Source organism: Staurois parvus, unplaced genomic scaffold (genome assembly GCF_062004578.1).
Source record: "Staurois parvus isolate SC_StPar_1 unplaced genomic scaffold, SC_StPar_1.0 ptg000719l, whole genome shotgun sequence".
Classification (NCBI taxonomy): Eukaryota; Metazoa; Chordata; class Amphibia; order Anura; family Ranidae; genus Staurois; species Staurois parvus.
In genome coordinates this window covers 550,868-567,490 of record NW_028318515.1, presented here as the reverse complement: position 1 = coordinate 567,490, position 16,623 = coordinate 550,868, and the positions used below count along the sequence as shown (strand labels likewise).

General features: G+C 39.2%; 1 protein-coding gene across 2 annotated transcripts in view; it reads right to left on the bottom strand.

Moving 5' to 3' along the window:
- GOLGA3 (golgin A3) overlaps positions 1-16,623 on the bottom strand; it is a 117,144-nt gene that overhangs the window by 77,382 nt on the left and 23,139 nt on the right. The window contains exons 3-8 of one of the 2 annotated variants that reach the window (XM_089653661.1): positions 10,500-10,757; positions 9,129-9,241; positions 6,618-7,291; positions 5,309-5,420; positions 2,298-2,604; positions 84-286 (exon numbers count right to left, since the gene is read on the bottom strand). In XM_089653661.1, the coding sequence (XP_089509787.1) occupies positions 84-286; positions 2,298-2,604; positions 5,309-5,420; positions 6,618-7,291; positions 9,129-9,241; positions 10,500-10,757 (1,667 nt within the window). The remainder of the gene's footprint in view (positions 1-83; positions 287-2,297; positions 2,605-5,308; positions 5,421-6,617; positions 7,292-9,128; positions 9,242-10,499; positions 10,758-16,623) is intronic. The other variant, XM_089653662.1, reaches the window with a different exon arrangement.

Genomic DNA, 16,623 nt, shown 5'->3' with positions numbered 1-16,623 from the left:
GGGAGAATAAAGCAGAGCGACAATTATGTTATAATCAGCCGTACTGCGAGTTTACATGAAGCTTAACCAAAAAAAGCAAATACCTGTATATTGGCCATCTCGCTCTGAAGTCGAACCCGAGCTTCTTGAGCTAATGTGAGCTGCTGTTGGTACCACTCACGTGCCTGTTGCAGAGAGGATATTTCTGCTTTTGAGGCTTTGAGCTTGTTAGTTAGTGTAGTACGGTCCAGTTGCACTTGCTGTAGCTGGTACTGTAGTGATACAGTCTGCTGTCGCAGATCATGAACTATGTGAAACAATAACATGTGTGTGAAGTCATATACACTTTTTCTATCTTACTATCCTAAATCCCAAGATCCCTAACCAAAACAAAACAAAAACCTCATATGCTTGCATTAAGTTGCAGTAAAGCCATAAGGCGATTTGTTTTTTTATTAAACTGAAAAAAGAGGATATACTTACCTGCTCTGTGCAATGATATTGCACAGAGCAGTCTCCTGCTGGCACTGTCCACTCCTTCCCGTAGGTTCCCCCAGTAGCAAACTGTGTGCTATGGGGGCACCTGTGCGGGTGGGCTCCCGACCAGGGCTGTGTGCATCCACAGACACACAGAGCCAGTAAGTGAAGTCATCCCCAAAGTTCCCTCCACACAGGAATCTGAGTGAAAGCAGCAGAAGCCTATGGCTCCCACTCCTGCCTGTGTATCCTGTGAGAGCAGGAAGTGGAGTGGTGCTGCAGACAGGACAGCACTAGAGTAGTGAGAGGAGTCAGGTAAGTGTTTAGGGATGGGGGGGGGGGTTAGTACACTGCTTTTAACTCAATGCTGTGAATGCATGAAGGTAGAAAAAAAACAAAATTAGACTTTAGAACCACTTTAACCTTTTGCAGGTTTCAATGGAAAACAAGGATTTTGATTCCTGAACACTTTTTGGTGCAAATACTTTCCTGAAAATCTAGGTGCAATCAGTAATGAACATGGAGAAAGGTTTCATCAGGACATTGCCACAATGAAATACCGGTATCAGGGCAACTAGAATCCATTAATGCTGGCTGAGTATTGTTGAACACTGCAGTGAGATGCACCGGAGGCAAAATGAAAATCAGAAGCAATACACTTTCAATTCTATTGAACTCTGATGCAGAGTATCAGAAATATTATACAATTAAATACGATATGGTCATTAAAAGTTAATTTCATATTTCTCAATTTCCTACTTAATACAGTCCATTCTGAAACTATATTTGTGTTCAGTTTAAATGGATCTATCATTATCACCAAAAATTTGTCAAGAAGCCAAACTTTGAAAAAAAATCGTCCAGTGATTTAGGTTTTCCTCCCTATCCTAAAAAATTAAAATAAAATAAAAAAAAAAAACAAAAAAAAAAAAACAGCCTTTGCATTTGTGTGCAATCCTTGATGCAATCTAATAGTACACAGAACCCACACCATCAAGATTACACAAACACACAAAAAATGCTAAAGGATCACACATTCTCTATTGTACATTGAACTGAGGCCAGAGCAAGAATTCAAACAAAGTGAAAGTCAAGAGGGTAACCAAATAAAGATCCATTTGTTATCAATGGATAGTAAAAATGATATTTTTTATCATTTTAAGCAGCATTTTTAACTTGGGTCTTGGAATCTGGCACACAGTTGGGGTAAAGCAGTAATAAGTTCAAAAGGAAACATTTATTATATTGCAGCTTACCAATTCTCAGATGTGATAGCTGCATTGATTTTTTGGCTATCTTTCTTCTATTTTCATATGGTGATTCGATCGGCAACTCTGCATCAACTTACATGGAAGAGACTGTCCATTTACCAATGGCAGGGGTGATTAAAACAATCAGATTTTATTTATTCATGTAAAACCTTTATCCCTAAAGGAAAAAATGTTTGCTGTAACTGATTATAAAGTGAAGTATTAGCTGGAGTTGGGCTTCAATCTGTTATTCGTATTCAAATCTGCTAATACATTTAACACTCCCAATTCCCCCCAGACTGACTGACTGCTGCTGTCTCCTGTACTCATGCCTCCAAAGCTGTGTCTCACTAATACTGGAGTTGTGTTACTGGCCAGATCACCAGGAGAAAACAGAGGGGAAAAAAGCCAAAGAGAAAAAAAAATGATGCAGCCACCACATCTAATGATTGGTCGGCTGCAATATATTCCATTTTTGGTTTTGGGTTTAATACCGCTTTAACAGTAGTCTCTTGTGAAAGGAATTGCTATGAATGCTTATAGCAAAATACACATATGAAGAACTCTTTTATGTAAGTAAAGTATTATCACCTGTGTTATCCTTTTGAATAATAGACCTCTGCAACTCCTCTACTTTGCTCATCAGCCTCTGATATTGCTCTTCAGCTACCTGCAAATCATTGGTTAAAGAAGCCAGGCTGGTATTCTTTACTTCCAGTGAGTTCTGAAGATCTGCCATGGCCCTCTCCAGGTCTAGACAGGACTTCTTCAGGGTGACAACCTCAGAGCTCAGGGTCTCTTGCCTTTGTTGGCTAGCCAGGCTTTGTTCAACCTCAGCTTGGAGCCTGGTGTTCACTGCCGCCAGGTGGGCCTGCAGTTCTGTCTTTTCTTTCAGTGCCTGTTTGGAAAAGCATATATGACTTAACTGCCTTATTTATTAATAGTACGGAACATTACTGAGATAGAAATATGGGGGCTGCTATTATAAACTTGTTTTTGAAGGTGTATGCTCTCTAGCTGTCATGTATTTACTCTTTACTAAGTCACTAATCAAAAACAAGTATATGCATATAAGGTTTCCTGACAACTAATATTCAAATGCTCAGTCAAGCCTTTTAATAACCAAGCACTGCAAAGTGAATAAGCATGACAGTGATTGAGCATGGTCCTACAAAACCAACCCCACAGTGTCAGATCGAGATTTCTAGCTGTAAAAGATAAGGATCACAGCTATGACCTCCAAGAGGAGAGGGAAGTACCCTTTTTCAAGATTCTACGGACATGCAGAAGTGCTCAGTTTAGGTATTCATATGTACTGTACTGTATATAGCCTTATGCTGTTCAGAAACAACAGCAGAACACAATACAGACATATTGCTAATAATAGTACAAAACAGGAAGATACAATGTATGTTGGGTACACTAATAGCAAAATGCAACTATTTAAGATCAGAGTTTTAAATAACTCAAACAGAAAAAAAACGCCAATTTGTTTATATTTTGTAAATATTCTGCTTAAATAATAAGATGTACAACCATGGACAAATATGAAACAATGCTTCATTTTTTATTTCATTGTCTCACGTATTTGGCATTTCAAAAAGTCAATTGAAGAAAGTGTAAAAACACATACTTTATGCTTAACCTACAAAGATGTTCTAATTGGCCTGGACAGATCTGCTGCTACCTCAGGAATAGATTATAATTAATTGGATCGTAGTGATATTGTACACTGTTTTCTGTAACTAGCAACACAGATCTTCAATCCTGTAGTCAAGATATTTAAATGGACAAAAGTAGTCACTCTGCTTTTTGGTATCATTGTGTGCACCACACTGAATATGAATTAAAAAAAAAAAAGAAGACACAAGAGTTGTCAAATGAGATCTGGAAAATATTTATATATCCCAATCCCAGCATATCAAAGGTAAGCATTATAAGACTATCTCCAATCTGCTTGATGTTCCTGAGACTACAGTTGCAAATATTAAAGTGGAACTTCACTCTCTCAATCAACATTGACTGTTTAATCCTTATGCAGCTAGCATTAGTAAATAGACAGGAAGATATATTATATGTACTTGATTTAAACTTTTTTTTTTTTTACATTTCTTTAGTTACTTCCTAGTCTCCATGCCTAGGCAAATGATGTCATACATCCCAAGAGTCTTCAGGAGGGGAGGAGGGATTTTCTCAGCTCAGACATGCAGGCAGGAGGGTGTGCTTAGCTAAGAGCAGGTGGATTCAAGGAAGTAAATGCTACACAAATCATCTGCCCTTATCAAGTTGGCCACGACCAGAAATGCTAGGAGGTGTTTTTCGAAGTGATTTCTCAGCAAAATAAAGCATGAAGACATGAATAGATGGATGGGGGGGGTTTGCTTTAAATATTAGCAATGAATTAAATAGCGTTTTTGGTGTGTGATGCTCAGATGTAGTTACACCTTAAACTGTTTAAGGTCCATGGGAGAGTAGCCAACCTCCCAAGATGTAGCTGCAAAAGAGAAAGATGAAGAAGGGAAGATAGGAGAAAACTGGCAGAGAAGGCAAGTGGAGGGGTACTATATCAACTTTAGTCCTGCAATGCTAACACTTACCCTCATCCAAACCGATGAACTGAAACCAACAAAACCATGTTGAACACATCTGGTTTTTTTTTTGTTTTTTTTTTAAAGAGTTGGTCATGTCCTCCATCATTCTGATATTGTTTACTTTGTTAAGCCCTATTTGGACAGAAGGAGAAGATCCTTGCACCAACAGGCTGAAATACAGGCTTGGGCCACATTTAGAAGGTGTCTCTGGATTGATTTTTGGTCTATTTTGATGGGAATTCAATTACTAGGAAGGAGAAAAGAGCATCCGTTGCTAACTGAATGACAGTGGACTCAGCAAAAATTCATGGAATTACTCCACTGTTGAAAGGAAAACATAAAAAAGCTAGACTGGAATTTGATAAAATGCATATTGACAAGTCACATTGCTTCTGGGTGAATGTTCTTTGAATAGATAAGCCAAAACTGTGGCAAGTCAAATCAGCCCTATGTTCACAGAAAATCAAATTAAGCTTTCAAAGAAAAGAATATTGTACCTACTGTGTGACATGTAAGAGACTCGATTATGTTTTGGGACCACTTTGCTGTGTCCAGCAAGAGATGTCTTGAATCTGTCCAGGGCACAATGAAATCTCAAAACTATTAAAGAATTCTGGAGAGAATCATACTGCCCAGTGTCAGAAAGTTCTGTCTCAGTCACTCAAGAGTAACAGAAATTGCTTTTTTGTAGTAACTGACTCTTAAGATTGCACAACAAAATATTAAGCTAATAGACCCATTATTTTTACCAATCCCTTTTTTATTTGTTTTATTATTTAAAATAGTCTAATGAACCTCAAAGGCAAAGACTATTTTTTTTTGAAATATGGAATAAACAGTGCAGGATACCAGTTGTCAGTTTAAAGAGAATTCATAGCAAATTGTGAATTCTTCTATTTCCATGTAAGGGTACCAACAAATTTGTCCACAGTTGTACCTCATTAATGGTTCTTTGAAAAGAACCAGGTCCAGGTTTGTCTCTAAATGACTGATTGATTTCACTATTTTAACCTGACTGGCTTCTGTTGTCAATGATTCCAGCTGTCCTTCCAATCTCATCTTCTCTTTCAGCACCTGCAACAGTTCATCGTGAGTCCCAGCAATGGAGCTTTCCATAGAAATACTAAAAATAACACAGAATGGATTACTGGTAAAAAGAAATTATATTGCATTTTCAGTGAGCACATAGTGACTTGTATTGTAATGCTTACCTTAAAGTAAATGTATATGTAATTTTATTGTAAAGTTTATTTTAAAGTAAATGTATGAGTAGCCTTCAAATATGTACAAGCTTTCACCTCCATTGTTGTTATTCTATGGTTGTAGACAATGCAGGAAGCAGTGAATGCAATGAGCAAAATGGATAGCCGCATTTACATATATCATCATGTATCATCATATATCATCAACTATACAATAGCTTGGAGGTGAAAGTTATGCATCTGTAAACAATGGTGATGTACTTTATTGCTACATGGAGACCATTATCAGAATAGTAGTCAATATGATGCGACACAAACATTTTGTTAAAATAAAGTTGCAACACTATGAAAACACAGTGACAATGTAGAATCATTCAGAGCAGCACAATTGGAATAAAATATTGAGGAAATGGAAACGGTCTAAAATAAAATTGCCCTAAAAAGTTTAACATAACTGTAATTCTGACAAACTAAGATGACTGCCCTTTCCATGAACACTTGTAAAACTGGTAATGCTATATAGTGTGGTATACTGCACCATGGAGTGTCTCTATTGTAGTGACTTCTGTACTACTTGGCCTTTTGCCAATTTTCCCTATGCTTTCATAAACCTTTAATAAAAGTCAGGTAACCAAAAATTGGTAGTATATGGGAAGGAAACAATTCTGAGTGCCGCACACCATCAGGACCCAAAAGTCGCTGTAATAAAAGCAGCCTCAGCCCAGCTCCATTCAGGCCAGCATGGCCTGGGCAGAGCTGGGCTGAGCTTGCTCCTACTATAATGACTCTCGGGTCCTGAAAGTGTGTGGCACTTGGGGTTGTTTCCTTCCCTTTTGCTGAATGCATTGAGCCAGGATGTGCTCTCCCCAGCCTGCACCTTCAGTGAGAGTCACCAAACTGGGACACACAGGAACCTCAAGTGGCACCCCTAGGTTTTTCAGTGCGGGTATGCAAAAATTGTTACTGCTTATCATCTCTGACAATGACTACATCTGGTCAGCGTTTCTGTATTTGTGAAGCATTGGTTTTAGAGTTACAAAGATGTCTAATGTATCAGTTTAATATTAGTAACGCATCACTCTTTGCACTGAAAACTTATTTTTGTTTATGGTTATTACCTGCTTGAAATGCTGTCTCGCCGGCTTCTAGGTTCACCATTTCCCTCCAACTCCTGAGCTTGTTGCTCAGCAGCAGCAGCTTGTAAGACATCTCTAAGGGAAGGGTAGTGCCCTACATCTTCTGGAGCTATGCTTTGGCCATTCACAATGTATTCCTCTTCTCTCCTTGGCAATGCAGCAACAACGCAAGTCCCTTGTCCAGCAGACACACTACTGTACGTAGAGCTGTCACTCTCATTTCCATCAAGTCTAGTTCCCAGATCACTCCCATCAAGTTCAGAGCTGTTGTCAGCATTGTAAACCTCACATTTCTGTCCTTCTAAACTAATTTCTGACACTACTGAGGTCAAGCTCCCCCTGTTGGGCTTTAGGGAGCCAGGCGATGAATCAGAATAACCTATGCAGGGATTGCCGGATTCAGAAGATTCTACACGATAGTCTGCTAAAGAACGAATTTTGCTAGAAGATTTGGATGATCTGGAGGACTTTTTTTCTTTGGAAGCTGATGGGAGGCCTAGGCTGCCCAGTTTTGGTCCCCTTGGGACACTTGTACGCAAGAAGGAATACTCCTTAGTCATTGCAACAGTACTCGCCCGAGGAAGATTATCTGGATTGAACATCAGTTCAGGATCCAAGGTGCTTGAAGGGCGATTTTTTGGAGTCGATTGATTGGACTACAGAGAGAAATAAATATACATCACAATACAGAATATAATTACATGTTCAAAAACATTATTTCAAAGACAGAATTTTGTTTTAAAATTTCAAGCAAGGAAAAAGGAAAAGCACAATTCAAGGACTGATTTCAAGTGATTTTATTTGTCTAGTAAAGGCAATTTTTATGGCGGAGAGAGTCAGGAGTAATAGTAGTAGCAATGTTTGGTCCTTGTCTGCATTCTCATTGGGGAGATTTTCCCTACACTTCCTGACCAGCGACAGTTTTGAGACAAAAAATTTAGAGGAATTACATAATATGACAGCTGTTACCAAACAAAGTTAGAGCTCAAGTGCATGTCAGACTGCTTCAGCAAGACTCACACAAAGCACAGTGGTCCAGCTCTGTACTCGCTGCCCAGGCCACAGGAACCTGGGGACCGGCAGCAGAAACGTATAACTAAAAACAAGCATGTATGTAAATGCTAATCACTTTTCAAACCCTAATTACACAGTTCATTTTCTTTTGCAGGGTAGCTTTACAGCTGATCAACTACTTCAATACCCTAGCTAAGGCACTTTGGGGTCAATTCACTAAAGGATTCCGCATGCGATGTAACAGTCACAATTCAGTTTTTGGAAATATTGCATTAGATAATAAGAAAGTCAATTCAGTAAAAGATAAAATATCGAATGTGAGGTAAATACCGCAAAAAAATTAGATAAATCATTAAAGTCAATTCACTAAAGAACACACATTCGTTATTTATCACCTGCCAGTAGGCAGTCAGTATTTTAGCAAAGTAAAGTACAAACAATAAGGGGAACTCAGCATTGGCCAGTGAATTAAAAGTATACAATGTATCAGTGTGGAAATGTTCTGCCCAGGTTCACACTGGATCCAACTTTGAAATTGTGCGACATCACTTGAAGTCGCACAAATTCAAAGTCAAATGACAGCGTAACTTCAGCTGCGACTTGGAAGACATCTGTGCAACTTCATGCACAGATGTCTATGCAAGTCACACCTGAAATCGCAAAAAGTAGTGCAGAAACAATTACTTTGTCGGAGTCGCACAAATTTTAACGGTTCCATTGCCAACAATAGGGTGCAACTTGTCATGCGTTTTGAAACTGTCAAATCGCAAGACAAGCCACATCGGTGTGAACCAGGGCTAAGCTCAGGAATGAAAATAAATTGTAACATTTCACAAGAGGGATATCGTTCTGTGAATGAAAGCATGCCTGAATGGTTTTCACAGTTTCACATTTCTGTGTGCATTTATTAACAAAACTATCTTTTCCTGGTGCAATAAAAAAACAAAAAAAAAGCCAAAAATAATGCTGAATTTAAGTGATAAATATCGCAACACATATTTAACGCATTTGGTAAATGTATCTCTTAGTGAAGCGAGTCCTTTGTTGTTCCAAAACTTTTTTTTGTAACACCTGCATGAATGTCTTTTTTAGGCTTTTTGACACCTAGTAATCCAGCAAATAACAAGCTTCCTGTCCCTTTAAATCTACACTCATGGTCACACAGGCTTGACTTCAAATATGTCTACCTTTGCTCAACTCCATTACATGGTGTATTGCTAGTAGTTCAAACTAGAAAGATAAAGATGTTTCTGCTTTCTTGTTAAGTAACAAGGCATAACAAGGGGACTGCACATCAGGCAGTCAACAGTTATTTGCTACACTTGCTAAAAATGTTTTGAACTTGGAAAAAAAAAATGAATGCAGCCAATACATCTATAGTTTGGTAAGCTGCATTATATTACACTTTTGGTTTTAGATATATATTATATATATTTATTTAGTAATGAAGAGGATGTCTCCAAGAAATAAAATTCTTACCCTTTCCTGCTGACGCTTAACCCTGTACTGTTTCAACTGCTCCTCCAAGCGACGTCTGGCCTGCAAGCGGATTTGCTCCTCTCTCTCAAGTGGAAGGGAAGCATCACTGGAGGCTGAAGATGACACATACATCAAAAATAAAAAGTGCACAGATAGAAAGAAAACAAGATCTTGTATATATGGAACAGTCAAGATGACCCAAGGTTTTCAGTAACTTATTGTGCACAATAAAGACATAACTCACTGTATGTTGCAAGGTGCAAAGCAGAAAATGAAATGAGAAAAAAAGAAAAATAAAGATACCTGGAGATAATCTAATCTATACTGTCTGTAAACAGTACTGTTTTTCCACACACAGTACACTTAAAATGTACTGCAAAGTGTGATGATTATGTGCAAGGTAAAGATTACCACTGCAACCATATTTCCATATATACAGCCAACCAGACAGTATGGCTGGCCCTAGCCAAGAGCTTGTGAGGGACTGGATCAGAATATAGTGTAGCACTTATCTCTCTCTTTGCATCATCATACTGATGCTGTATGCTACAGGTAATATGGTAGCTCTCATTAGGAGATGCTTCCTTTACCCCAATTTATATAGCAGACATAAAAACTGCCTTCTTTTAAGACTTCTAATATGATTAGGTGCTTTTTCAGTTTATCAGTCAACTAAAACTAAAACTGACCAGCATTAAAGTGCACTTTCCACAGTTACTGCACTTTACATGGCCTTATTAAATACATTTGTTACTTGGGTTACTGGAAAAACAGGTTAAAAAGAATCAATTGTAAGGCCTCAGAAAGGCCTTGCTAAAGTGGAAAGACAGGCAAAAAAATGCTATGAAAACACCCACTCTGTCCTCCAACCTTTCCTGGCCCCTCTTCCTGCAAGTCTCGAAGGTCTAACTATAGCCAGCAGCAGTGGTCAATCGGGAAAAAAGGACAGGCTGGTTATACACAAGTCGATCAGCAGATTGACCTGTTCACAATCAGTCTGCACATACATGTCCCTGATGAAGGAGCCGAATTTCAATTCATGCATGGCCATCTTAAAAGAATCCAAATTGTGCTGATTCTAAGATGTTGAATATGGATAACTGCAGCTAATAAGATGTGAATTGCATTATTTCCTGACAATGTAAAAAAGAACATGTGCGCAAAGAAAAACCGCGTTTACATAGTACTAGATGTACTATTGTATAGCAGCATACAGGAAAAGGCTGAAAAATAATTTGTAGTTGCCATTTACAGATCAACCCATAAAATAGTAGAAATTTCAATCAAGAAACATCACAGAAGCACTTTGCAAGTAGGGATAATGGTGCAAAGCGATAGATGGGATTGCATTTCAGAAAAATAGGCGCTTACACAGGTCAGTTTCCTGCATATGAAGGCTTAGCTTCAGCGACTGCAAAGCTTCTTTTCTAAGAACTACTCCCTCAGAACTAGGTTCATTGAAACCAGCCACACCTGGAGGGGCTGCACTTCTACAGTCCTTTAGTGGCTCCGTGGTTGGAGGAGGATCCGTATAATGTGAAAGAGGCCCATTCTGACATGCATCTCCAGAACTTTTCAATTCCATACTGCTTTCTTCTTTTGGCAATTTATTCAAATGTAGGCTTGTCACTAAAAAATAAGTAATAACAAAATGTAAAACACTGGAATTCCAATAATTTAACAGTAAATACTACTGGAACTTTATTTTTAAATAAAAAAATAATTAGCCCCCCCCAATGTATATCACTCGCCTATGCGAATCACATGCAAAGTGCTTGTTGGGCCTCCTGGGATATGCACGTCACATATTCCAAGAGGCATAGCCTTTTATTCAGAAAGGTGGAGGGGGGCATGCCTAGCGCTGCATTAGGAGGTGCACGGCTGAACCCACAAGATTCTGCAGGCCTCTCAGTGACATCACAAGCAATATGGCGGAGCAGGACCAAACGGTGTCAGAAGACAAGAGTATCTCAGCAGGACAACACTGGATCCTCTGGGGGGAGAGGTGGATATTTGAAATGTGCAGAACACAGCCCTGGGTAAAAAAGAAAAAAATAAGACTCAAAGAAGTGTACAACTTGCCCAGTGAAAGTGCATGGGCATTTGTTCTGTGAATGGACAAAAAACACTAATGTTATTAGGCCATTTCCTGCACTGTTGAATGTTTTTCCATTGATTTAAAATAGAAAATACTACATTTTGCACAATATGAATCTAAGTATCATAGGAATTTGCAATTCAAATAAGAGCTGTCACTTAGAATGCCAATTACTCAGTCATGCAACACTGTACCCAAATGAAATTTGTATTATTTTTTTTGAGACAGATAGAGCTTTCTTTTGGTGGTATTTAATCAATTAATCAATCATAAAATGCTTGAAGGTAAAGAAAAACCTTCAGCCTTTAGAACCACTTTAACGTAAAATGTGAATCGACAAACAATCCGCTCAGGGATACTTTTTCACACAAGTACATTGTACAGCAGGCATATATCAGGAATATGAAATATTGGGTTTACATATTCTTTAAAGCCCAATTGTACTTTTATAAAATGAGCAATAAGCACTGTATTATTCTCTAAAAAGCAGTCTGCCTTGTTGCAACTACAGTGGTGCAATCAGCAGGGAGTGTTAGCTTTGCAGATATTAAGGCCAATTTTGCTGACCTCTCATTAAAAAAATTCTAGATTCCTGACTGCCTAGTTTCTCTGACAATCACATGAGATCTGTCTTCACTCTGACTTTCCAGATCTGTATATTTGTGCTGGGTCAGAACAGAAGCCAGAGGGTCAGGCAATTAGAACCTTCAAGAGGTCAGCAATAGCAGCCACCATGTTTATCCCAGTACACGTTTCTTTTAGGGTCATGCAAGGTAGGAAGACCTGGAAACTAAAAGAAGGTTTTCTTGCCAATGCCAGTTCTATGAAATAGATAAAAAAACAAAAAAAAAAAACACACACAAAAAAAGAAAAAAAAAACAGCTACAATTCCAATTAGCAAATGAACCTTTATAAAGTATGAAACCAGCTCATGTATTAATCTGTCCGTCTACTACATTTATAATTTATGCTACAGGGTATAATTCAATAGTTTGTGACTGAATAAGAAATATCGCAATCAAACATCTTTCTGGTATTACCATTTAAGATTTAAAGATTGCCACAAGAGGTATACAATTATGCATTTAAATGAAATCTATGGTCACAGCATACATTTTCATATGTTAACATCAGCACTCTAATAGCAATACAAACAGTTAATTCTATCAATCCAGTTTAAGCTTACTAGAAAAATATTTTATATTACGAGTACGGTCTATCTGTACTCATGCTTTGCAGCTTCTCCTTTGCTGTTTACTTTCAATTTCTTAGGAATACACATCCCATGGTACCTTGCTGCCTGCAAGCAGCGATTTCTTCACCTTCTGAAACTCCTCCTTTCAGCACCTCTGTAGTTCAGAAGGCAGGCTCTGTGAATTCTGTGAAACAGCAGTGCCTTCTCACAGGGCATAGTGATTACGTGTCACAGATTTCAAGTCAGTATATGTGTAGGGAACTTCACAGAGAAAGTTTAAAAACTTCAATACCATTCAGATAAATAAGAATAGGAACATGGAAAATAATATATGACAGGGGTATTGAATTAAAATTCAAGGAGGTCAGGTCACTAAAATTTTCTTCTGGCCGAGGTCCAAATAGGGTGTGCCCATCAGTGTGCACCTTTACATTAGGTATCCCCATCATAGTGCCACCTTACATCAGGTATTCCCGACAGAGTGCCCCATTGCACTCAAACTACCCCTTTCCATCATATTCCCCAGAGTGCCCCTTTCCGTCACGTGCCAATCAGACTGCCCCTTTCCATCACATGTGCCCATCAGAGTGCCTCTGTCCACAGCCAAATTTCTATTGATTTTAGAAACAGTATGGAAGGGTTAGCTGTGTCTAGCCATCTCCTGCAGATACAATTTCCCTTTAATTCCTGCCCCAGAGATGCAGGATTTTCCCTCACATCTTGCTCTAGTGATAACTCTAAAATTTGAATTAGTTCTCACTTCTGTCTCAGTAATACCGGTCACCAGGTCAATGTGTCAGATTTGGCTTTTTTTTCTCCACTTTTTTGTGTCATACCAATACAAACAAAATAAATAAATGAGAATGCCGAAACCCTTGTAATTGCAACAATTTTCTGGGCGCAGTGGTGCATTATCTGACAGAAATTGAGGGGTGCCAAAATTTTTGGCCATGACTTTGTTTATCTCTATATTATTTTTTGTTTAAATTTTATTCAATACATTACATTTGATATTTACATGTCTACACACTTTGAAAGGTTATACTACTTTAGACATTCAAGTTCCTATTAAGACCACCCACACTGATAGGTCATACAGTAGAAATCAAGAAATGGTCCAATGGAAGCAAATAAAGATTCAGGTTGATTAGCACAAATACCAAAACATCTACTACATTTCATATTAGAAATTTCAAGTCAACACTTGGCAGCTGGTTTTATTCTGGAACATTTTGTCTTCAAACTAAGCCTTTTTTTTTTTCAACAAGCAAACCCTTTATTGAGAGAAGAAGACATGTAACCACATCATACAGCCAATGAGAGCGAAGTCAGTATAGTGGCAAAAAAATACAAGTGCACAGGTAAGAAAAATACTTGCTGTAAGCAAGTAAAATAAAGCTAACAAAGTTCAACTAACATGACACCACTACCACAGGGATGAATGCACATAACAAGGGAAAGGCAAAATAAACAAACTACAATTACATGTCTTCCTCCACATCACAGGTGGACGTGGAGTCCAGCCATTTATCCCAAATTTTATGATATTTTGCAGGGCATAATCTATTCAAATAAATAACCTTCTTATATGGTAATATACTATTTATTGCAGAAACCCATTGTGGAAATGTAGGTGGCAGTGTTCAAAGCAAAGTTCGAGCAATAAGTAATCCAGCCATAAAGAGAGTTTCCTGTAAGAATAGTCTGAAATTTGTCGGTTTCTGAGTCAAGGAGAAGACCCAGTAGACATAGCTTAGGGCATAGAGTAAGGGGGGAACCTATTCTATCATGGAGGAACCGAACCACCTGAATCCAGTATCCCTGAATGAGAGAACAAAACCATATGAAATTAAAAAGGGTACCATCGGAAACCCCACATCTAGGACAGAATGGATTGTATTGTGGTCTGTATCTAGATAACCGAATAGGCATTAAATAGATTCTATGTAGTATATATAGTTGGGTGAGGCGATCCGACAATTTCAGGGAGACCAGTTTGCTTGAGGTCAAACACCTCTTCCCACATCTCATCATCCAGCTCCCCCACAACCACCTTCCATCAGGATTTAAGTCGATATGCCAATGTCGATGCAGGAAGTAGAAGAAGAGCATTGTAGAATACGGATATAAGTTTTTCGGATTCTGTACCCAGAATCACATCCATAAAAAGGTATGTAGAGTCCAGATGCAGGGTAGGGTCACCGAATTGGGCATGCAGTGCACGGTGGAGCTGGAGATACCGGAAGAGAATAAAGTTGGGGAGGTCAAATTCTGATTTAAGGTCTTGAAAGGGTTTAATGCCAGCACTGGTGAACACCTGAGAAACATACAAAATCCCTCTGTTGATGCATAGATGAAAATCAGGGAGAGTAAGCAATTCAGAGAGGTTCGGGTAGTCCCAGAGAGGAGTGTTGACGTGTATATAGGGAACTTGCAACTTACTGGAGGCTAGTGACCAGATCTTCCAGTGGTGGTACAGCAACCCCTTGCAGTCACCCATAATTGAGGGGTCCCGCATGCCCTTTAATAGGAGTTGAAAGGCCTGTGTAGCCTAAGAGAAGGCTCGAGCACACACCAAGGCAAGACGATGGTCTTTATCCCCTTTAACCAAGTGGAAAAATGAGACAATTGGGCAGCTAAATAGTAGAGGTTAAAATCTGGGAGTGCTGCCGCCACGTCCCCTGAGTGCATGGGATTTTTAAGAGCACGCCACAATAGTTTGTGTCTTGTATTGCCCCATACGAAGGAATTAAACATAGAATCAAGAGATTTGAAAATGCGCAACGGTAAAAATACCTATGCATGCCTAAGAAAGTTAGAAATTTTAGGCAGAAGCACCATCTTGATCAAATTAATATGCCCCATAACCCCTAAAAGGAGTCGAGCCCAGGCCTGTAATTTGGATGTCAACATCGAGTACAGAGATTCCAGGTTAAGCCGAAGATAATCCTCAGATTGTTCAGAGGGAGAATCTGGGACTTCCCCCAGTTTATTCTGAGGCCAGAAAATTGTTCACAGTGGTCTATAAGATCAAAAGCAGCCATAAGAGAGGGGCTAGCATCTTCCAGCTACAAGAGCATGTCATCTGCTCACTATTTCTACTCAAATTTCGGAGTGCGTTTGGAGAGCTATAACTAGCGGTTCCACTGCGAAGGCATATAACAAGGGGGAAAGAGGACATCCCTGACACGTGCCTCTAGAGAGGGGAAAGGAATCAGACACTAGACCACTAACCAGGACCCTGGAAGTTGGAGCATAATAGAGTAATTTAAGCCATTTAAGAAATTTGGGCCCAAATCCGAATCTGCATAAACATTCCCATAATACCCCCACTCCACCAAGTCGATAACTTTAGCAGCATCAAGTGAAACAACAACCCTGGAACCTACATGGTCATGGGAAGCCTGCAGGTTCATAAAGAGCCTCCGTAGATTAAATGACGTGTTTTTAGCTGGCATGAACCCGACCTGATCCGGTTGATTAGATGTAAAATTATTTTGTTTACCGCAGGGCCAGGGCCTTGGCCAAGATCTTAATATCGAGTTTTAAGAGGGAGATGGGGCGGTACAACTCAGGGAGTAGGGAGATCCTTGCAGGGTTTAGGTATGAGGACTATTAATGTTTCTCCCATTGATTGAGGAATAGAGGCAGATTTGTAGATATGCTGGTACAATTTGTGTAGGAGAGGGATGAGAGAGTCCTGGAAGTGTAAAACTCCAATGGGATTCCATCAGAGCCTGGTGCTTGAGAGGGGGATAAGTGGGCTATGGCTTCAGTTATGTCTTCGATAGAGATAGGGGCTTCCAAATTAGCAGTTTGAGAGGGGGTAAGAGTAGGAAAAGGTATGTTTTGAAAAAAATTGATGAGCTCAGTGTGGGTGCTAGTAACAGTGGAGGAGTAAAGTGTGGAAAAGAAGTTACGAAACTCCCTTGCCACTAGGTCCGGGTCAGTGATATGAGCACCAGAGGCATTGTGCAGGGAGATCACAGTAGAGGGCCTGAGATCCAGATGTGCCAGATATGCCAATAAATGACCGGCTCGTTCCCCATGTTCAAATATTTTCTGTCTACTGAAAAAGATGTTTTGTTTGGCCTTCTTAAACTAAGCTTTTAATAGCAGCAAAGGACGCAGTAAACATTCCAGTTGTCTGGAGTAGACCTTTCGGACACTCAAATTACATTTGTCACGTGACTGAAGAAGAG